The 23,926-nt window shown below is 39.3% G+C and overlaps 1 protein-coding gene across 4 annotated transcripts in view; it reads right to left on the bottom strand.

The window, feature by feature from the left end:
- OLA1 (Obg like ATPase 1) overlaps nt 1-23,926 on the bottom strand; it is a 172,719-nt gene that overhangs the window by 56,017 nt on the left and 92,776 nt on the right. For all 4 annotated transcript variants that reach the window (XM_039494385.1, XM_039494384.1, XM_039494386.1 and 1 more), the window contains one exon: nt 12,599-12,774. In XM_039494385.1, coding sequence (XP_039350319.1) covers nt 12,599-12,774 — 176 coding nt within the window. The remainder of the gene's footprint in view (nt 1-12,598; nt 12,775-23,926) is intronic.

Here is a 23,926-nt window from a genome sequence, read left to right as displayed (position 1 = left end):
AGGTGTTAATAAAAGGCTCTTGGGTCTGAAAGGTCAAACTTGGCTCTTCTAGGAGTAGTGCATTTTAGAGTCATCTATTTTTTGTTGTAGATAATGTATGGTCATGCTTTAAACAATGCATTTATTGAAAGTTATAACTGGTGTGATATACAATTAGATATTTAACATACAAAATTCTATTCCCAAAATTTTTCTTTAGCGCACAAAGTATTTACTCTTACTGATATATAGGTTAAACAGATTTATAAAACAGCTATAAATAGCTCTGCTATTTAGTATACCTTCTTTTCCCAGTTTTGCAGTTGCTTTAGGGAAAAACAAGGAAAAGACTCTTCTAAATGCTTAGATCCTGATTTGAAACCCTCCAGGAATAGGACTCCCCACAGATTTTAACAAGGAAGGGGCAAGCAGAAAACTTTTAATGAAATCTAACATGTTCTGACTAAGAATAATCACTTTTACTCTCCTATAACTGAATTTCACTCATAAATGTTTAAAAGTGGCTAATGTAACACCATTTCCTACAAGGAGAAGATCAAAGTGCTATATTACAAATGCATTATGATTAAAAAAGCACTGTGCCTTGCTATTAACTGTTCTTTAAACCCTAAAAGGCTTCCCATAGATCTCACTTGGCACTGCATATACAACCTTTGACAAGTAATGTAGACCATTTTTATTCATTGCCTAAAATTGTAGGCAATTATGTGTGTCACACTGGCCACCTGCAAATTCTGAATGCCTGCTCCAGTTGTCAGAGCAAAAAACTAATGTCGGAGGGGATTAATCTAGGGGGAGAGAGTCCTCTTTAATGGCTCCAGCAGGTGAAATGGCCCAGCTGGTTACTATGATGAGTGGCCAGTACAGCTTATGTAGAGACATGCAACAAGATTATACATAAAGAAGAAAACAGTAGTACCATCTTATCTTATCCTTTAGCCCTATGTGTTTTTCTTTTTTTAATTAATCAACAAAAATAGATAAGGAAAGATTCTACTTTATCTAAGCTATAAGGCTAAAGTGCTATTTCTCAGCTTTTGCTTCATCAAAAATCATTAGCTCCTCAACCAATCTTGTTAATTAGTGAAGGAACCTTTTGCTTGCATAATTTTTCTGATTTTAAAAATATTTTGGATACACTAATAAACCCCATCACAAAAGCTTTTGACATTACAGTTTTCCCCAGTAGCAACATATTACACCAAAATTGAGATAAAGAATTGAAAGGAATTAAATTCTAATTAGAGTTCTCTGTACAGCCATACTCAAGTCTTTTGGAACCAATTAGCTAAGTTTTTGAACTTGCCTGTACATGAGCGAGGGTGTATATATCAAAATTTGTATACTCAGTTTATTTCTGACCTAGCCCCCGATTATCCCAGCAAAAGACACAAAGGTCAAGGGTAGGTAAGTGGATTAGAACCTCCAGATAACTTTAAATACAGGTGAAGCAAGTAGCTTTACCCTCTCTGAAAGATAAGTGTATTCTACAGATCCCTCTCAAATCTACAAAAAAGTAATAGAGAAAACATACAGAAGGAAGTCACTATATCACTTTTTTTAAAACTTGGCTGCCTAAATTACATGTCTAAATCCATTTTGATTTTTGTGTGATTTTTCAGAGGGGCTCAGATTATGTGCCTAATTTTAAACTCTTAACATAAGTTAAAGACTGATAATTCTTAATAAGATTTCCCTACAGTATATATAGTTATGTAAATTGGAAGCCTATTTATTTTACACACAAATTAATGGAGCAACAGAAAACAATATAAAAATAAATCAAACAAACATGACATTCCTCCATGTCTGATCTCAGAAAATTTTACAGAAGAAAAAAGGATAAAGTATCTCTGTTATACCAGGCAAATTTATATTCTCACTGATGAAATGATACTGAGTGTAAAGTAAAGCGGGTAGTCTGCAAATTTAGAAAAGGCCTAGCTAAATTAAATTAAGGTTCACTAGCATGCATGCCAGAGCCCAGGTTAAATTATAATCCTTGAATGACAAGTGTGGCACGGTCATGTGATGAGATATGAACAAAGACAACTATTTTCACATATTTCTTGCTCACCTGCTGACCCAGTGTTCTAGGGTCAAATAATTTTTTTTTTTTAAAAAGCTAGCGAGAGCTTTTCAGATTATATTTAATCTTTTACATAATTTGTTGTTTAATTAATTGCTTTTATTTAGGCCTAAAAATTTTAATCTAGCAATTATCTTAGTTGGTTAAAATAATAACATTCATCTACAAATATTTAATCACCCTCCTAGTTAACTTAGCACTATTCTAAACTGAAATACAGACAGATGACCTAGTTTGTTTTATCAGGTCTGGTCTATCCAGTTCCCACTTTGATGCAACTCTTTCACTGGAGGAATGACCTCTTTCTCCCTGCTCAATGATACGTGTACAGTTATTTCTTAATTGGACCAGCGATGCAACAGTGCATACCACAATAAAACAAACACACACACTTACTGCCCACAATAGTTAAATTTACAGGAAATACAAATACTATGAAAAAGTCAAATATCACATGATTTTTAAAAAATGGCACTTTATCTATGACAATAGATATTTTTAGCATCTCTTTGGAAATATATATAGCCTGCCATATCTGAAGTGCCAAACACTGTACATTCATTTATCTTCATGTCCTCCAGGGTTGAGCTCTGGAGTTCCCTACCTTGCCTAAGAAAGCAAAGCAACCAATTCAAAGATTTTTAACCATGAGTTGAATGCTGTACACAATAAATCTCAGCAGTTCATAATATTGTGAATTAATATACCCACACCTACTAGTTCACAGAATGTCTTGATAAACTTAATCAGATCCATCAGGTGAGGAAAAAAGCATGTATGTATGTGCAAACATTGCTAAATCCTTTGGGTGGCTGAAAGTAGTAATCTCTCTCAGTGCCAAATACTTTGTACAGCATCAAGGACTAAACCCTGGCTTGAAAAATTCACTCGTCTATTTGGCACTGGAAAATGGGAAGCTTTTTTTTGGAAATTGAAAGGGCATGTAATTAATTTCTGCAGAATGTAAGCTATTGTGGGGGTGGGAAGAAGGGAATAAGTTTGCAGTTGTGAAGATTACAGGTCAGGTTTGAAAGTCTCAGTGAAGCAATGTCTTCCTGACTCCATAGACAGACAGCTCTAGTGACTCTGATGCTACTGTATCACAAAAAATGTACACTTCAGTGCAAATATAGTATATTTGAATAATGCGATGTTTTACACAACTGTTTGGAGTGCCACATATTTGCACTCCTCTCTCTCTCAGGCTTGGAATTCTGATACAGGTCAGTAACAGCCCATCTTAGTGAGCAGGGTGTGGTCTCATCAAGGTTTCAGTTCCTTGCAAATCTTTTGCAATGAGGATGTCAGATTCTTCCAAAGGTTTTAAAACCTTCATGTATAAACATCATCTTGCTACTCAGATTTCCCAAGCAGCAGCAAAATGAAATTGATGATACTTGCTCAATTTCATTACTGCTGTTCAGAATTATGTGTACAACAGTGAAACTGACAAGAATAATGTCAGCTTCTCTCTGCTTCTACTTGGGAAACTACAAGGAGTAGCTGAAGCCTTAGAATTGTTGCTCTTGGACCCCATATTTCATATTGGATTCTGGATGGCAGGTGTCTTGATAAGTGGATAAAAATAGGAGTGTTGATGTAATATACATGAATTTCTTTCTGTAAGACATCTGATTTGGTGCCACATGACATTTTGTTTCTAATGGGATCTGAAAGAGACTGATTCTTGGCCCCAAATGCTATTTAGCATTTTCATCAATGACCTGGAAGAAAACAGAATCATTACTGATAAACTTTGCAGATAACACAAAGACTGGAGAAACGGTAAATAATGAAGAGGACTTAGGACCTAGGAACAAAGAATGTAGGTCATATTTACAAAATGGGGACTATCTGGGGAAGCAGTGACTGATTAAGACTTGAGGTCACTGAATAATTAGCTGAACATGAGCTCAACTAAAAAGGACGAATGCAGTCCTTATATGTGTAAACAGGGAAATATCAAATCAGAGTGGGGAGGTTAAATTACCATTTGGCATTGATGTGACCTCTACTGGAATACTGAGTCCAGTCCATAGTTCAAGAAAGATGTTGGTAAGTTGGACAGGGTTCAGAGAAAAGCCATAAGAATGATGAAGTCTTTGTAAAAAATGCATTAATGTAAAAGACTCAAGGAGCTAAATCTTTTCCAATGAGAAGGGTAAGGGGTGACTTGATAACCATCTACAAGTATCTACATGGGGAACAGAAATTAGATAATAGAAGGCTCTTCAATTTAGCAGACTAAGGTGTAACAATATCCAGTAGCTGGAAATTGAAATCAGATTAGAAATAAGGTGCAAATTTTTTACCAATGAGAGTGATTACGCCCTGGAACAACCTACTAAGGGTTATGATGGATTCTCCATAACTGGACATCTTTAAAGCAAGATTGGATATTGTTCCAGAAGATATGCTCTAGTTTAACTTCAGATATTGGACTTGAAGCAGGAAGTAATTAAGGGAAGTCCTATGGCCTATATTATGGACAGACTAGATCATCATAATGGTGCCTTCTTACCTTAAAAAAAAAAATCCTCTATGAAACCTTTTCAAATCCTGATAGAAGATTGCAATGTTTCAAGGTTAGATGGTTCAGCTAAGTGGTTACTGAACTGTTTACTTCTGAAACTGTTTAATGTGCCTACACTAGTCATCCTTGGTTAAGACAAACTAGTTCAGTGGGTAAACACTTCTTTCCAATCATGGCTGTGCTTATGTTACTTTTCATTCAGTTTCAGACACAGCTCCCTCATTTCTGTATTGTGGTTTTGGTGGAGTTTTTTTTTTTTTTAAGACAGTGAAAACCCACTGGTTTAAAGAAGTAAAACAAAAGTTTAAAAGTAAAAGTTTATTATAGAACAGCGTTTAAAAAGATGTCTTGTAAAACATTTATTGTTAAAAATAACTTTACAAATGTTTGAAAAAAGGCTAATATTAAAAAACTGTTTAGTAGAACATGCTATGTATTTAATGAGATGCAACTTACTGCCTAAGACTTTGTCTACTCTAGCACTTTTGTTGGCAAAACTTTTGTCAGTCAAGGGTGTGGGAAAAAAACCCACTACCCGACCAACGTAAGTTTCACGGACAAAAGTGCCGGTGTGGACAGCACTATGTCAGTGGAGAGTGTCTCCCGCTGACATAGCTACCACTGCTCATTGGGGATGGTTTAATTATGCCGATTGGGAGACCTCTACACAGGAGACATTACAGCGGCGCAACTGCAGCGGTACAGTGGTGCCATTGTAAGGTCTGTAGTGTAGACATAGTCTAAGTTACTCATAACACCTTTCCCTGTCTCTCCCCCTATGTGTTGAGTGGGAGAAACTAAGTTCACAAATGAGACAAAAACCCTTCATAAAAATTATGATGCAACGTTGTATATATCCACAACTGAGAAAGAGACAAAATTGAATTTCATCAGCTGGGGTGAAAAGGAGTTGACATGTGGCAGAAATAGTATTCAACACCATTACTGAAAGGTGAGCAAGAGCACCAGGAGAATGCAACAGGAGGAGTAATTGAACTAGTACACGTGTATCACCTATTTTTCCCTCCTACCCTAACAAACTGAACTGGAGGAAGAATTCTGTTCTAAGACTTACTCAGAGCTACAGCAGTTGTAACAATACTGAGGATGCTTGTGAAACATCACAGGAATTTTTGTGTGCAGATATGAAGCATTTTACAAACATCCCAGGTGACAACTTGTGTTAACAACCCTAAAATTCTCTACTATAGATCAGCCTTGCGAATCCTGGGGGTTTTCAGTTACAGGAATCATCAACTATGCTTGTGGATTTTCAAAACAAAAGGCAAACAAATTATATGAAATGGGGAAAGCTGTATTTCAAAGATGAATACTTGTAGCAGTCTCATGTTCCTTGAACTTTAGATAGCCAAACTTCACTTAAAAGAAACACTGCATTTCTCTTCTGAACAAATCTACTTCTCACTCTTACAGAAATTCCTTGCAAAATCTTAAAAATCCACTGGATATTAGGTGAGATATAATCAGAAAACAAGTTTACATTGGAAAAACTGCTTTTGTCACAGGTGTTCAGGCACTAACTTCTCTATGGGCACTGGTAATATAAAAAAGTCACAATATGTAATGTGCCCTAGGCTCTAACACCATGACATCTGTCAAGAATATTTTTGATGCATTCAAAACACTCCTTATAAAGAATTTTAATTTCCTCTAAATACCCCATTAAGCACAGTAAACAGTCCACTAAAAACTTTAGGCATAATCACATATATCAACAATAGAAATATTTTCTCAAAGCCTAGTAACTTATTGCTCAAGTTACTCATTACAACAGAAAAGCTACTGGCAAGAACTTTGTTAATAAAGTATGTACAAGATTTTCCCTCTCTCTCTCTTCCCCTGTGTTGAGTGGGAGGAACTGAGCTCATAAATAAGAAAAAAGGACTTTATAAAAATTACGATGCAATATTTTATATATTCACAGTTAGGATGGAGACAAGGCTGAAGCTTTTGACAATTCTCAACTAGCTACTTAAGTCACAGACAGGACAAGATCTAATTTATCAACAACAACTATGAAGAATACTTGTCCTTAAAGATCAGCAACATCCTATTTATCAGAGTATAGAGGCATGTGTGTATTCTTCCTTCTATTCTGATCCAGTTGATCTGGTAAAGAGATAAAGGCAGGTACCTATTCATTATTTTGTGCTGCCATTTATAAATCACCTCCCACATAATAAGGAAAGTATATTTTAATCGTATGAAAGCAACTAGGGCTTTTGGATAGGTATCTTACAACAACTAAAATAAATAAATTCAGGAGTGGACAAAAAGGTGTCTGTTAAAGCCCCTGGACATATTATAAACATTAGAAATGGTAGCAGATAGTCCAAATTTGCTGAATCTACACATTTACCCTCTAACCACATTTAACATGTCCATTACTTAGTCACAGTCCACTAGGCAAAAACATCAGGACAGATTTCTTCTAATCTAGATATATACTACACTGTTCTTATGCTACTAAATGTAAAGTATCTTCAATGTTTTTCTTTTAAACATTCCAATTAATTTTATTTCTTTATTTTAAAAGTTGCATTTTGAAATATTAATTTATTTTAAAGAAATATTGCTTGGGAGCAACTCTAAATTTATGCAAACTAAACTGGTGATCGCATTCTAATGGACAAGCACATACATCACAAAGCTACTACCACTAGAAATTTATTTTCCATTTTTATTGGCAGTCTCAACAGAAACACCAAGAATTAAATGAATATAGACACTGGTCCTTTAAGGTGACATTGGCACTATAGTGTGGGTGAAGTCTGCAATACTGCAAACTGTGATGTATCTGTTCTATGAATAAACAGGAACTTTCTGTATTCAGGGCTGACAATCCAACACATTTATACCCTTTATGTTTAAAAAAGCTAAGTCTTAAAACTGAAGTACAGGAACTTGATACACTTACTAAATAGTTTAATTCTAGGTTCTCTCCTCACAGTAAAGATGATAGACTATGGGCTTGTCTACACGTCGCTGGCAAGACATACTAGAGGGGTGTGATTTGTAAAGCCCTGTAGTATGTTGCACTTTAACTGCCCCACATACTTCTAAAAGGCAGACTCCAGCAAACTCAGAGAATTGGTAAGTAAGATCCCATGGGAAGCAAGCCTAAGAGGGGGAGAGAAAAGATCAGAAGAGCTGGCAATTTTTTAAAAGAGGCATTATTAAGGTCACAAGAGCAAACTATCCCAATACATAGGAAAGATAAGAAGTATGGTAAGAGATCACTCTGGCTTAACCAGGAGTCTTGAAACTCAAAAGGGTCATACACAAAGAGGAAACTAGGTCAAATTATGAAGGATGAATATAAAAACCAACACAAGCATACATGGACAAAATTAGAAAGGCCAAGGCACAAAATGAGATTATACTAGCTAGTGACATAAAGGGTAACAAGAAAACATTCTACAAATACATTAGAAGCAAGAGAAAGACCAAGGACAAAGTAGGCCCATTGCTCAATGAGGAGGAAAAGACAATAAAGAAAACATGGCAACGGCTGAAGTGATAAATGCCTTTTTTGTTTATGTTCTCCACTATAAAGGTTAGCAGTGATTGGAGGACTAACATAGTGAACAGCAGTGTAAATGTAAGTGTGCTGTTACAATGGATACTCCTGGGGGAATTCTGAGCCAAAAATTAAAAATTCTGCAAAATTCTGCATATTTTATTTGTCAAAATAACACTACATAATCACGCCAGTTTCAATTACTTTGGTAATTTATTTCAAAATACCTGTCAGCAACTATGTCTGTAACAATACGTACACAAAAAAAATTCTCCCAGGAGTAGAGAGTTGAAGAAACCCTTGTATCTCTGCCTCCTCCCCACCTCAGAGCCCAGCGGGAGGGCCAACACCCGCACCCATTGCTCCCCAGAGCCCAACTGCCGGGTGCCCCCCAGCCCATACACCCACACCTCCTACTCCCTAGACCCCAGCTGGAGACACTCACATTCACCCCCTCCCCACCAGAGTCCATCTGCAGGGTCCACCCCAGCCCAGAATCCTGCCTCCCCGAGCCCAGGGATCCACAGGGAGAAACAGCCTGATGCTGAGTCCCAGGCTTGTATGATGTTTCTTGCACACCACCTCCTTCCTTCAGGGTGTGCTGAGAACTGCAATGGCCAGGAACCCTCCAGCTCCCTCCCACTAGCAACACTATTTTCTGTTTCTGAGCTGGGTCCAGCAGCCCCTAGGGCGGCCAGTAGCTCTGCAGCCCATTTCTGTGGGAGAAAGGAAATTCTGCACAAACATTCATTTCTGTGCAAATTCTGCATGTGTAATAGTGCAGAATTCCCCCATGGAGAGGACCTTGGAGAATCGTTTGGGTGCAAATGGGAGCACTCTGTACTGATAATAGTCTTGCCAAAGGTAAATCGGAGGAATCTCCCAAGAGATGGTCGAATTGAGATGTGGAAGTAGGCATCCTGTAGGTTGAGCCAAGAACCAATCTCCTTGTTCCAGTGATGGAATAGCAGCTGACAATCCAACACATTCATACCCTTTATGTTTAAAAAGGCTAAGTCTTAAAACTGAAGTACAGGAACTTGATACACTTATTGAGACCATCTTGAACTTCTGAAAACTATAAACTAAACGCTATCAATATAAAGAGAGGTAAGCAAACTGGACTGCTACTCACTCCATTCCCAGGCCAAGGGTGGTTGAGCATGGTTTGCCCTGGCAGTGCTAGATAATGGTGAGGCAGACCACATGTGCTGACTGAATGGACACTGCTACCTAAAATCCACCCCTGAATAACAGTTACACTGACCTCACCCACGGTGTAGACAGCACAGTTACTGCCTCTGGCAGAGGTGGATTAACTACGTTTATAGGAGGAAGCCTTCCTGTAGGCATACATGCATCTTCACTTAAGTGTTATAGCAGCACCACTGCTGTTGCACTGCTGCAGCATTTTAAGCATAGAACTGTCCTTAGAGAAATTAGATGTCTTCAAGTTGGTAAGGCCTAATGAAATACATCCTAGATACTTAAGGAACTGGCTACAGAGAGCCAACCCTTCAGAAGTTATCTCTGAGAACTCATGGAGGCTGGGAGAGATCCCACGTGCTGCAGGTTGGGTTGGAATTCCAATCAAAATGTCATCCAGGAAGGGACACAAGTGAATGCCCTGAGACATGAGTCTAGCTGTTATCACCCACATCTTCACCACCATTGTGGTGAAGACACTGGGTGGCGGGGGAGGTGGGGGAACAAAGAGGCTGAATGGAATGTTTGGTGCAAATAGTGAGCTGTGTAAATCTTAGCAGCCTGAGGTGGTACAGTCATATGGGACTATAAAGATATACATCTGCTAGATCCAGAGTGCAAAATAGTTCCCTTGGGACGAGGATGCTACCACTAAAGCTAGGGTCTCCATCCAAAATTTCACTTATTTCATCCATTTGTTGAAAAGCTTGGAGGTCCAGGATGGCTCTGACCACGTTGGTACATTTTTAGACAATGAACAAAAGGGAGCACAAACCTAAGAAACTTTCTTCTGCGGGAACTCCTTCTAAAGCTCCTATGTCCAGTGGAAGCGAGATTTAATTTAACACCAGCTCAACAAGGTTGCTCAAGATGGGGGACTGGTTGGAGAAAGTATGGGATGGAGCTCTTAGTTCAAGGGAATATCTGCAACTTACTCTCTCCTCTTGCCCATCTCTCTGTCTGATCAATACAGACCATTCTTCCGAGAAACTAGAAATTCTGCCTTCTAGATTCCTAACTGGGAGAAGGCACATTTGTTCACTGTCATAGCAGGCTCTTCCAGTCAATGGAACCACCTCTGGATTTTCTACCCATTCCCCGGTTCTGTGGCTTACCCTGATATACCTGTTATCTTTCCTCTAGTATTTTTGTGAGAAAATTGGACAAAAGGAACATTTCTGTCTGGTGCTGGGTTTATAGTCCCTTCTTAGAGCACTGAGTGAGGAGGGAAAAGGAAGGGCTATTTTGGTTTGGTAGAATTTTCTGCAAAATTTTGTCTAGTTTTTCCCCAAAGAAGAGAGAATCTGTGAATTTAGATGAGCATAGTATTTGTTTGGAGTGAGTATTGACCTCTTCCAGGGGAGAAGCTACATGTGGCGCCTCGCTTGCTCAGCTGGATATCATGGCCCTGGCCAAAAAAAATCTCATTGCATGCACTGACGCATTTGCCAACAAAGGTTGTTGCTAAGGAAATTTTCTTACGTGTAGACTGGGAGTCAGATGTTCATGGCCTTAAAGACATCCAGCCAGGACACTGTGGTTCTTGTCTTGCGATGCAGGTATTTGCCTTGTCCTATTTCAAACATCTTATGGGGAACACTGTTGCATTTTTACATGCCCTGCTCAGAACATGAACGGTAGCCTTTTTGGCCTGCTTTGCAACAGTGCCAACCAGCTGTGGCTAGAGCATGGTCTTTTGTGGTTTGCTTTATGCAATACCTTCAGGCCTCTGGAAAGGTCTTCCTCAGTGTCCCCCCACTTGGGGTCCCATTCCTCGTATCCCAGGGAAAGAGTCCCATTGCCGGAATTCCCTGTTTGAGCTGACAAGAAAGGGAGTTGCGTATGAGCCCTGCTGCTCTCCCCAAGACTGGCTGGCTGGAGTCCTCCTCATCCCTACTCTGCATCTCCATATTGGGTTTTCTATGCTGGAGTCTCAGCTTCTTGGGGCACGGAGGAGGGAACCCAACATGCCTATTCTACTCAAAGCCCTGTGCCCTAGCAGTGCAAGGGTCAGCTAACCGAAAAGGCAGGACACAATTCGCCCTCCAAAAAGCCTGTAAAAGCTGCGTCACAAATACAACACTTTTTGTATTTGTGAGGCTCTACCTTGGTGTCTGAACAGCTCGGCCATGTTTGGGGAGTGGCTGGCGGGGAGGGGAGCAGGGTGGCACTATAGTACCAAATCTAGGTGGCTGTGACCACTGCACTGCTCAATACAGATCCAGGAGAGAGAGGGAGGAAGAATAAAGAACGGACGCTTACTACTGCCCAAAAAAATGAATAAAATAGGCTATTACAGAAAAGTCAGGAGCAAAATGAACTACCACTTGACTTCAATCATGGTAGCACAAAATCTGGCAGCAGGCCAGAGAACGGGGCATGGCTAGCAAAGTTTGCACTGCCTCTTTGAACTGCCTCTGGAAACTGCAGGCAAGAGTGAAATAGTCCATTATCAAATTTGTGGGAGATGCTGGCCTACAAAAAAAGGGACTTCTCCTTCCCTAGCATAGGATGGACATCATGTGTCACCGCCACAATGATTTGCACATGTTCATGCTAGTATGAACATCAAGAATGCTCCAACTATGGGCCCTCTCTCAATGAGATCAAGAGGAGCCAAGCAAACAAATCATCCTAGACAACAATCACTGAGAACAGCACAGCATCAGAATTTGTACACTGGTTTTGGGAACAAATCCCAGTTTCAAACTCTGGGAGACTTTTTAGGCCTCTGGTGCTTAGCTGAAGATCGTGTGCTGAGCTCTGCAATGATCAAGTCTGACAAGGTTATACTCTATTACTGATTTATAAATGGGAATATCATCCTAATTATAGGTGACAGGCTATCTGGATGCAAGTTGAGATTTTGTAGTGTCATACACACAGAGGCAGGAGCTGGGATATCCATCTAGGCAGGTATGAGCTTTCACATTACACTAATGTCAGTATCATCTCCCATTTTGAGCAAGACTGGATTGAGTTATGTCAGAGTACTTTAAATGGCGTGCATCTAGCTCCCTCAGTGTAACCCTAGGTTATCAAGAGAAAATGAAGCTCATGTTAATGATTTTAACCCAACAGACCTTGCAGCAGTGATAATTTTAAAATGAACACAGAAATAATGGTCTATGTATAATTTTACATTACTGATTTTTAAAAGTGTGAACATAAATTAAAACACACTGGTACAAGAAATAATTATACATTTAACAGCACACTTTTTACTTACATATTCAGGTTTTAATTTCTTGTCCCCTCCTCTCACAGCTACTTTTTCTAATTTGTCTATAATTGGAATGATCATTTCCTCATCCTTAAGTCTAAGTTCTTCATGTATTATTTCAATGTCGCGAACAGGATCTACACTTCCTTCAACATGAGTGATATCATCATTTTCAAATGATCCTAGAACAAAAGAACACTTAAATTAAGTATTAAACTTAAATAGACAACACAACACAACATTAACAATAGTGTAATAATCAGACACAGAAAGTCAGAGATAAAAAAAAATAGACCATTCCTCTTCCAGCGCAGAACAGTTGCCTACAATATTCTACACAATATTTAATATGTTCATTTACAACACTATAGTACTTCAAGTGTTGAGCAATTCATTCTTAACTAATGTGGTTACCACATTATTTCAAGCTTTACAGGGACATGTACAGAACAGTAGTGAGACCAGCCCCAATTCAGAAAAGCACTTAAGAACTTAAGTTTATACACATGCTCAAGTGCTTTCCTGAATGAGGATGGATTTAAGCATTTTCCTCAAAGTTGGGGCCATTTTACTTAAAAATGTCTTGGCTATCAGCAGCAAAACATGGTAGCCCACTTCAAAATACCTTTGTATTGATTACAATATTTAATGGTGGTTTGAAGAATGAAAGAGACCATCTAAAGAGTCATCCTAACACTATCATTAGCCACAAGTTTTGTACATAAAATACACATAGGAAGTTCTAGTCAAAGAATTTTGAAGTTCTGAACCACATTGTCTAGGGTTTCCAAGGGAAACAGAATTTAGAAAAAGGCCTGAAATCATCTGGCAGACCTCTTCCCTGCTTCAATCTACTTTATCACTGTGGTTCTGACGGTGATTAGATAATGAACCACTCAGACACACAATTTACACAGCAGCTAATTTCATCGTCCTGATTTGAGGGTATGGTTTTTCGGAGGCCATCAAAGAAGCGGATGAAGGTGCATTTGTCATATATGAGTGACAACCATTCACAGCATCTGAACAAAATGGTGCTGGCCCTTATTAGAAACACATCTATTATCACATATTTAAAGTGGAGCTGAAGCCATAATTTCAAATTGCCAAATGGAAACATAAGGGGTAAAAAAAAAACAGATATTACTGAAGCATGTGTACTGACTTTATGCTCTATTGAAGACATAATGTGGCAACATAATTCAACTGGGATTTACTCTTAAATTATCAGATAAGGAATAGCATCACAAAAACTGAACAAAACCTAAGAAAGGTTTTAAATGGGGTTGGAGGAGGGTGGTCCTGAAGTATTCATGGATCAATTTCATTGTAATGACCCACTATACAGATTACTTAGCACAAGAACGTACTTAGAAATTAACAAAGAGACTGAAAAACAAAACTAATATACTTTTGAATATTACTGAATTCATGGAATGTAGCTCACCAAACGTGACTATGCACTTGGCTACACTCGAAACTCCAAAGCGCTGCCGTGGGAGCACTCCTGCGGCAGCGCTTTGAAGTGCGAGTGTGGTCGCGGCGCCAGCGCTGGGAGAGAGCTCTCCCAGCACTGCACGTACTCCACCTCGCCGTGAGGATTAGTTTACAGCGCTGGGGCACAGTTTACACTGGCGCTTTACAGCGCTGTAACTTGCTTCACACCCCCGAGCAAGAAAGTTGCAGCGCTGTAAAGCGCCAGTGTAGCCAAGCCCTATCTTGTGACAGAATAAATCAATGGACTTCACTTTTAGTGCACCAAATTTAGGGCAAGATATTTTCTACTCTAAATTAAAAACAATACTTCACAATTGCTAGATAGAATGTTAGTTTTCTATGTCATCACATTTCAACCGTTTTCACTTTTAAATAAATTATTGAAAAGAGTGGTTTTATAATAAAAAGATTACATTTAAACATTTAAAAAAGTCAAAGTAAGCATGGTAAGAATGTCTAAGCTATTCGGGTACAACAGCAGGTGTGTAGCTTACAGATGGAATAAATGAAGATACATAATGTCAAAATCATTTTCACATTGTAGAAAATGCTAACAGCAGCTTGGAAAATCCTTTCTTCTCAAATTCTCTAAAGCATATCAATTAGCTCCCTAAAACTAAAAGACTTTCAACCAAAAACCACTTAGAACATACACCAAACTTGGCAATAACACATCTGGATATGAACAGAAATGTTATTAACAAGGAATAACTCACCTTGTAATAACTTCTGTTCTTCAAGATGTGTTATCCCTATGTGTAGTACACTTCAAGTTGTGCATGTGCGCCATATGCCCAGGACCAGATAATTTTCTTTAGCAGAGTCCCTGTGGGTCCATATATGAACCCCAGCTCTCCTCATGCTTTGCATCAAGAGAATAAAGGGAATGGCCAGACTACTGCCATTTTAGTCCCTTCTCTACCTCAAGTTCCCAAAGATGGAAAGCAGGCAGCAAGGACAGAGCTGCAGCGCACTACACATAGGGACAACACATCTTGAAGAACTCAAGCTACTACTAGATGAGTACCCCTCTTTTGAGTGACTGTCCCTATGTGCAGTGCAGCTCAGGTGATTCACAGCAGCATCTTTATGATGTGGTAGGTGCCTGGAGTCCAGTAATACAACAGATTCCAAAACTGCCCTGCCTATAGAGGCATCAGAAGCAGCTGCTTGCACCAGGGCATAGTGTTTTAGCAAGAGTGTGAACAGAATTCGAAGCTGCTAATCTGCAGATGTCAGTAACAGGAACATCTCTAAAGAAGGTATCAAAGCTGCACAAATTCTAGTCCAGTAAGTTCTTATGCTGCCCTCAAGGGTGATGTTCATCTCATAGCATTTTGACAGCCTCTGGGATGAGATAGCCTTTTCTTTCTATAGTTCTCTGAATGAAATGAAGTGTTTCTAGGGGACTTTCAGACAGGCAGAAGCCAAGATCCCGACACTCGTTCAGTGACTGCTATGCCATCTCTTCTCTGCCTAAGTAGGGTTCAGAGTAAAACACAGGCAGCTGGATATTTTGGTTGATGTGAAAGTCCAACACTACCTGAGACACAAAATTAGGATGCAGCCTATTAGAAACTTTATCCTTGGGGAAGAAGGGTGGGAAGAGGCAGGTGGTGAGGGACTGTTACCAGCCATGAGTGTCCCTAGTTTCCAACTCCTCTATCCAGAAATGCTACTTTAATAGAAAGATGTAGAGGAGAGCAGGACACCAGGGACTCAAAAGGAGGCTTAGTGAGGGTTTATCAAGTTTCAAGTCCAAGGGCAGTACCAGTTTCACCACCAGAGGGAAGATGCAAATCAAACCCTTCATGAACTGGGCAGGAAAATACAGAGTTGGTGTATACTGGTGCTGATGGCCACAGGTGTACTCTGATGGAGCTAACAGATAATCCCAAGGATTTTTAATAACAAATCGTAATTCACATGTCTGGGATCTTAGCCTGTAAAGAGGAAATTCCTCGTTGGTTACACAAAAGTGAAATCTTTTCCACATCAATAGTCCTAGGGAATTCTGAGCCAAAAAATTAAAAATTCTGTACACAGAATTTTAAAATTTTGCAAATTTGTGCATATTTTATGTGTCAAAATAACACTACATAATCATGCCAGTTTCAATTATTTTGGTAATTCATTTCAAAATACCTGTCCACAAGTATGTCTGTAACAATCCAGACAACAAAAAAGATTGAGGATATTTTTATTTGACAAATAGATTCCCGACTAGGCATATTAATACAGAACTTTGAGTAATCATTCACTTAAACTACAATACAGAAATGTATTTCCCACACCTTGCAGAACCAGTACAAAGGCTTGGGAGAAAAAACAGTTACTCATCTTTGTAACTGTTGTTCAGAATCTTTCAGAGGGAATGGCGTCAGGACTGTGAACGGCACCGGGACTGGGACTGGCTTCGGGATCGGTGCCACGTCTCCACACTAGGAGATGGGGGACGTTAGGGTAGGCTTGCCCCTAGACTGCATAACAGAAGTCAGAGGCGGTGCCGCAGTCTGCACCGGTGCCGGCTCTGTGAGGGCCATGAGGTCTCTCGCTGTCACAAATGTCTCCGGTGTCGATGGAAGCCGGGGCTCAACCATGGTCCGGGCTGGGAAGCCAGTGTGCACTTGACTCAATGGCTCCCTCTCTCGGTGCCGGAGTCAATGGTGCCGATATCAGCGCTTGTACCCTCGGTCGCTCTGGCGCTGGATGCAACTTGGAGGTTAGCAAAGGAGGTGCCGACACCTGTGGCTGCAAGACAGTCGCCTCCGGCTTGCGCAGTCTCTTCTGTCCTGGAGACAGGGAACGGCGCCGAGCCACTTGCACTGGACACGGTGCTGGAGAGGTCTGGTGCCGCGGGCCTCTATCCGAGTCTCTCTGTGGTGCCGTACCTGAAGCAGCTGCCGGGGCACTAAGCACCGATGCACTTGGTGCCAGAACTTGGTGTGCTGATAGGGGATGTGGGCTAAGGGCCGCCTCCATAAGGAGCTGCTTGAGCCTAAAGTCCCACTCCTTTTTGGTTCGAGATCTGAATGCCTTACAGACCTTGCACTTCTTAGCCTGGTGAAACTCCCCGAGACACTTCAGGCAAGAGTCGTGGGGGGTCTCCCGTTGACATAGGCTTTGAGCAAGCTCTACACAGCTTAAAACCTGGAGCCTTGGGCATGAGCCTGGGCGGCAGGCAGGGAGGAAGGGGGAGGACCTTTTCCAACCTGCTAGACTTAACTACAAGCCTAACTTTATAACTCTATTTACACTATACTAACTATATATATTGTAACAACTAAGACAACTATCTAAAACAGGGAAGCAAAGCTAGGGAGAGTGGAGGACAGCTATGCTGCAATCCACAGTTCCAACGACTGTCACGGGAGGGAAGAAGGAACTGAGGGGGCGCTGGGTCAGCTGGGGTATATATCCAGCGCCATTAAGGCGCCACTCCAAGGGGCTCCACAGCCAACCCATCAGGTGTTGCTAGGGTAAAAATTCTCCCACGATCATGAACACAGTGCATGCACACCTAACTGGAATCCATATGAGCAAGCACTCGAAGAAGTAATCACTGTATTACTGTAATCACAATATTATACTTAACACAATTCAGCTAATATTTATATTGTGTTAGTGTCTAAGACTAACTGGAATCCATATGAGCAAGCACTCGAGCAAGCACTCGAAGAAGAACTAGGGGTAACAGAAGAGCTGAGGGAGGGGGAAGTAATTGCAAGGAAGGAGCCTGGGAGTGAACCTGGAGGGTTGTTGTGCGTGGGTGGGAGAAGTATGGAATAAGATTTTTCTGGCAGGGAGGAATTGTTAGGGAGTTGGGAAACTTCCCCCATGCAGACCTTGGCTGACCCCTAGCCTCTCCCATTCAGTCAGGCACAACTGCCCCTATCCCCACGGGGAATCCTTAAGCAGTTCATAAAGACAGCTTCAAGTCTGCTCTGCACTGGTAAAACTGGTGCAAACCAGACTCAACATTCTGGTAAATCTGGCCTACGGTACTAAATGCATAATAAATAACCAAGTGATGCCAATGAAGCAAAAAGTGTTAGCGACCGTAGACAACTGGACTATTTTTTTTTTTTTAATTAAAAGAGGGGAAATATCTCTGAAAGCGAGTCTGCGAAAAACCATACTGGAGCAGACTCCTTAAAATAACTATTTCCTATCCAATGATTTAAAATGTTCTTGTAAGGAAAACACTAGTTCATAAGGAAGTTTTGTACCAAAAAACCCCCAAACGAATTAACAGAACATTAAGCAGCATTCAAAAATTATAACAAAGTTAAAGTTGGATGCTCGAGTATGCAGTATTCTCTACAGAGCCAGCATACCATACACAGCACAAAGTAATAGTAAAAGTGTGCTGTCATTTGATGGAATTTAGATTTTAATTACAAACTTCAGTACTACAATACCCTTGTTTCATTAATATATCTTACGGTAATCACAATATTATACTTAACACAATTCAGCTATTATTTATATTGTGTTAGTGTCTAAGAGCCCCAGTCATGACCAGGACCCCACTGTGCTAGGCACTGAACACACACAGAGGTGGTCCTTGCCCCAAAAGAGCTTACAATTTAAGTGTAAGACAGGAGATGAGAGGTGGATACACAGACAGGTGGGGGAGCTCACGGAAACTATGAGAATTTTTGTCTGCAAGACAGACGATCTATCAACCCACCAGCAACTTTGGCTGTTGTAAGCTTGTTGTTAATAGCAGGGCTGAAGAGGAAGACGTGTGTTTTCTGTTCAAGGAACAAAACAATAACAAACAAAAAAAAGAGAATCAACCAGAGCCCACCTGCAGAGCTATCTTTGTGCCAGCCCCCTTCCTGAAGAGAGTTCATCATCACCTTTGCAATGACTTTGTGCAAGAGAAGCAGGCTGGAAACCAGACTATTTGGTGCCAAATATGGCTTTCTTCAAAACTGGACATACCATTACATTCTTGAGATTGCCTGGCAGATTGCCTACTCTAAAGCTATCACAAGGTCAATTATTCTTCACTAGCCTTCACCAACTGCCTCTGTTTTACAGGTGGCAGATTGGACATCCTTCAGCCATTGTCCCAAACTTTAGTCACTGCAGATGGTAGATAAACCAGTCTTTTCATACAAAGATCAACTGGCTCTATTCTGGCAAAGTTCCTGAGAATCTCCATTATGACATGAATTTAAGCCAAAAGCTAACGGACAGTGAAAAAGTATGAAAACATAAATATTACTGATATTCTTTTCATAAATTTTTTCCACAAAGTTTCTAGGAAAAATTTGATTAAAAATCAAAATTCGGAAAATCTGGCCCTACCATATGAACAAGTATTCAGTTGAAACTGAGCACAAGGTGTATTGTATGCTCCTGGAACTTTTGGCAAGAACTATTTCCTTAAAATGTTCTCTTTGGGTAGAGGTCTACAGTGCTTTTAATAAAATAAAATGACAGCACCACTGTTCTCCCTACTCTCCAATTCTTCTAGCTCTTTGGGGATGGGAGACTTCCTTATGAGTGGAGATTCTTGTAAATGGGTAGTGCCCAATGAAGAGCATTGGAAGAACCCGTCTGACATCTTTGATTTGTCCCCACTGCTTTGCAAAGTGGTGGATTCTGAAACCTAGGGAATGCAAGTTTAATGGAAAAGTTTAAAAAAAAAAAAAGATCTTTAGTAGTGGCTCACTATGTACTGTTGAGTCTATGAAAGCTCAACTCACTACAAAGGTGAAAACTAAATGCACATGGTCAGAGAGAGGCTAATCTGGGAGGGAGCTAACTAATCATCCTGGTTTTCTCTGTCTAATTTATAATGATTAATTATGGAATTGGTATAGGCCACTCACATTCAGTTTTTCTGTACAAACATTAAATATATTTTTACTGAAATGAGAAAATGAACAAGGATTCCTCAAAAGAAAAAAAGGGGGGGGGGGTTGGGTGGGGAGGGGAGGGGGCTTTAGGATGGCGTTCACTTCCCTTTTTCACCAGTTGTATCATAAGTGTCTTACCGATGTTCTTAATATGGAGACTCCCACTCCCCCAAACCACCCTTTCAAACAGTTCTTCTGGAAAACTCTAGAGAGACTCAATCAGGCTAGGAGGATGTATCCTTGTCTTCCGCTGATGTAAGAGAAAGAGGGGATGGAAATGGGAGGCAGGAATCTTAGGCTTGCTGGAAACAAGTCTGGTGACAAATCCCCACAATCACTTAGTAGTTCACAGATAAGGCTATCAAACCAGAAAGTCGAAGAATCTTCAGGGGTAGGACATGAGTAAGACACATTGAGTTTTATGGAACCATCTGACTGAGTCACAAAATTATCACAGGGCAAAATACTACTTACCTAACCTGAAACTGATGGAAAGGGAAGGGTCTGGAAATTAATCCCTGCTAAATCCAGTTTTTTCTCCTGTTGCCAGTGGTCTTAAATCTCAAGGTTCTATTTCAAGGAAAGATTTGTCTTGGGCTCTCTGCATTTCTTAGACTATGTGGGCTAGCAGGGAAGAAGGAGTCTTGATCCTTCATATGCAGCCAAAAGCAGTGTAGAAGAAGGAACCCTTCCATGCACCTGCAAGTCCTTAGGGAAATCCACTTTACAAAGGTACTCATTTTTCAAGAGTTGAAATATAATTCTGGGAGGAAGAAAAGCTTTAAAAGTCTGTACTGTAAAGTCAGTGAGTGATGTCTGGTTCTGTTGCTTTGCTCTTCAAGTGAGGCTGGAGAAACTGGAGCAACAAAAAAGGGGGAAATGGCCTGGCTGCTCAGACGGACACAAAACTGAACATTTTCACTGGTTGCTGACCTGCCAGTTAAAGAAGAGAAGGAGGAGCTATCCATTTGCCAGTTACTGACAGCAATGAGGGCACAGAGACCTCAACTTTTTATTAACGTAAATTTCTTACCTATGCCGGCACAAATGTGTAAAGTAACAAAAGATAAATATTCACATAATATGGTAGTAAAAGGAGGCATCTATTAAATAGCACCCGAACGCACAAATTTTTCTTCCACTTCTTTCAAGAATCTGCTTCAAAATTCCTTGAGATAAAATTTACCTCTAAACCTCCAGAGATTTTTGCAGTGCTTATGTTATACCTGTCAAGATCTGATGACGGTATGTTATGTATTCATCTGAACAGAACCACTACACTTAGTTACAGGCTATCATCAACCAATTCATTCTCTTGCTAAAATCAAGTCATCCAATTACTCCTTGACTAATCAAGGCTGTTTTGGCTTTTTCTTTTTTCAAAAGGTACTCAACAGCATAAACAGTTCACTTACAAGAAATGGAAAGGGGCTAATCAGCAGAATTATTGTTTTGCTGCTACAATTTGCAGTATTTAAATGTAGTTGCTGATTGGACTGAAAGTTTTATGATATAGCATATGAAACTAGTTTGATACAAATCTGAAGCTGCCTATAGCATAAGCTTTATTGTCTCTACCACAGACCACTTTGTAGCACAGATATAAAAATAAAGATATATTTGCAATTATTCATTTTTAAATATTTTGATTCTGAATGCAATTAGGTACAACTAATAAGTCTTCAAGATTAATTCACAGGGATTTTTTACACTATCTGCTGCTTCATATTTTTCTTCTTGTTATTATCTTGTCTTTAATACAAAAAAGGTGAATAAGCTACTAATTGACATGAGGTTAAATTTACAATAAAGTTAATACAATGTAAAATAGTTTAGTATCTGTATTTACTAACAGGATAAGTATTTAAAGAAGTGCATAGACTATAAAATAAGTAATGAATAAGAGTATTCCTACTGATCAGAATCTGAAATGGATCACAAATTATCTTTATAAATTTAGGGTTTCTATCAGTATTTTTCTTAGGGAAAAAGTTAACCCGCTTAAGCTTGTAAAGAAATGGTAAGAGAAAGTTTCATACTTCTGACTCTTAAGACCAGGAAATGTAGTTGATACTTGCTCCTCTCTAGCAAATATTCAACAAATGTTATTAAACCAGTTCCCATTTGGAGGGGGGGCGCGGGGGGGGGGGGGGGAAGAGTGTGTACCCCATGTACATTGATATGGACCCTGTAATAGTTATTACAACATTTGTCTCTCCATTCACCAAATAAAACACTGCTGTGACTTGTCACATTTTTTTTAAAAGTAAAAATTCGATGTTCCAATGAGCAACAGAAAAATGCACAAAACAAAACTTCTGATTCATATATCAATTAAAAATATGTATAAAGGCCACCTATATCCAGACTGAAGCTCTTGCATGCCATTATCTTGAGAATTAGGGGGATCTGTAATGGAAACTGACACCCTTTTAACTATTGTGGTGATGTTACACTAAGCATTAGAAAAAGTGCTAAACTTTGAAGATGAACTTTACTTCATAGACTTTATATACAAAATATACTTTATGGGCAAAAACCCCACGCTACTGGATAAGCATACCATAAAATGTCTTAAAATGCTGCATATATGTTAATAAATATCTACAAATGCAAGAGGCAGATATACTAAACCTTCTTTAAGAGGAAGTTAGTTTATAATAAAAATCCATCAATTGTAACTCGAGATCTAATATTCTTTAAAGAAGAATATTTTTCAGTTAAAGAAGGCATACCTAATATCTTAAACATAAGTAAAATCAAGTAAAAAAAGTCAATAAAACACCCTGGTAGACTTGACTTCTGGAGAAAATTTTTCAGATGTCTTTTGCGGCTTTGTTTAATGCCATGGTCCTTTAAGTTTTGTCTTCATAAGACCCTAACTAGTTGTAATCATTCGCAGTCTAATTGTGGACATTTATCTGCTTTTCTTATGCATAGAACATAGCTATTAAAGCTGAATGGTGATGGTGTGAAGTATAGGTTAAATTGGGTGAAATTAAAGCAAATTACTCCAGGATGTGGAACTCTGAAAATAGAAACTGCCAATGATTTGCAACCCTCTTGATGATCAGCTTCACAGAACCCTAAATGACAAGAAAACTTACATATTTTAAAGTTAACTAGATTTTTTTAAATAATATGTATAAATTTATTTTAAATGCAAGCACTCAGTGACTCTGGCAATAATTATTTTGTTTTACTCATACTGTAGTAACGCAAGAGAAGATTTTAATTCCCATTCAAAACACGTGTTTTTATTAAGTTTAGCCTTGATTTTAAATAACTAAAAAGAAGTTCAGAATCTGAACTGCATTGTTAATTACTCTGCACCTAATGTACTTTGTTCAAGCAATCTGATACACATACACCCAGGGAGCCTGAGGAAAGTAGATGCTTATCTATTATGAGGCGAGTCTAGTGGCACTGCAGCAGCAGTTAGGGTAAGGAGAAACTAGTTCTAGCACCAAAGAGGAAATTGCGTACTTCCACACAAAATCAATCTTTTGACAACTATTTTATAGAAAGGACAAAATCTATTTGTGTATTAACTAATGTACAGGGAGAGCACATGCAAGATAAAAACAAAACAGCAGCAGTACCTGATTTATAAGTAGTAGTAAAGAATATAGCATCTAGTTCCTAAATGTATGAACCAATCCATATAAAACCACTTTTCATTTACATAAAAGGAACTTTTATCCAACACTCTTAATGCACGTCACAAAGATGAGTGATTATAGCCTCAATTTTATAGATGGAGAAACTGAGGCAGAGATGTTCATTTAAGGTCATATGGGAATTCAGTGGAAGAGAACACAATTCTGCTCCTAATAAATCTATTTTAGCAGAAGGAAAGACTTCACCAAGAAAGCAGTCTAAGGGAACAAAGAACATACCTACAAATACTGCTTCAGGGGATGGACACTTGTATCTGTATGACAAGCATCGGTGATTGATTCCT

Source organism: Mauremys reevesii, linkage group 11, assembly GCF_016161935.1.
Source record: "Mauremys reevesii isolate NIE-2019 linkage group 11, ASM1616193v1, whole genome shotgun sequence".
NCBI lineage: Eukaryota > Metazoa > Chordata > Testudines > Geoemydidae > Mauremys > Mauremys reevesii.
This window is presented reverse-complemented; position numbering and strand designations above follow the sequence as displayed.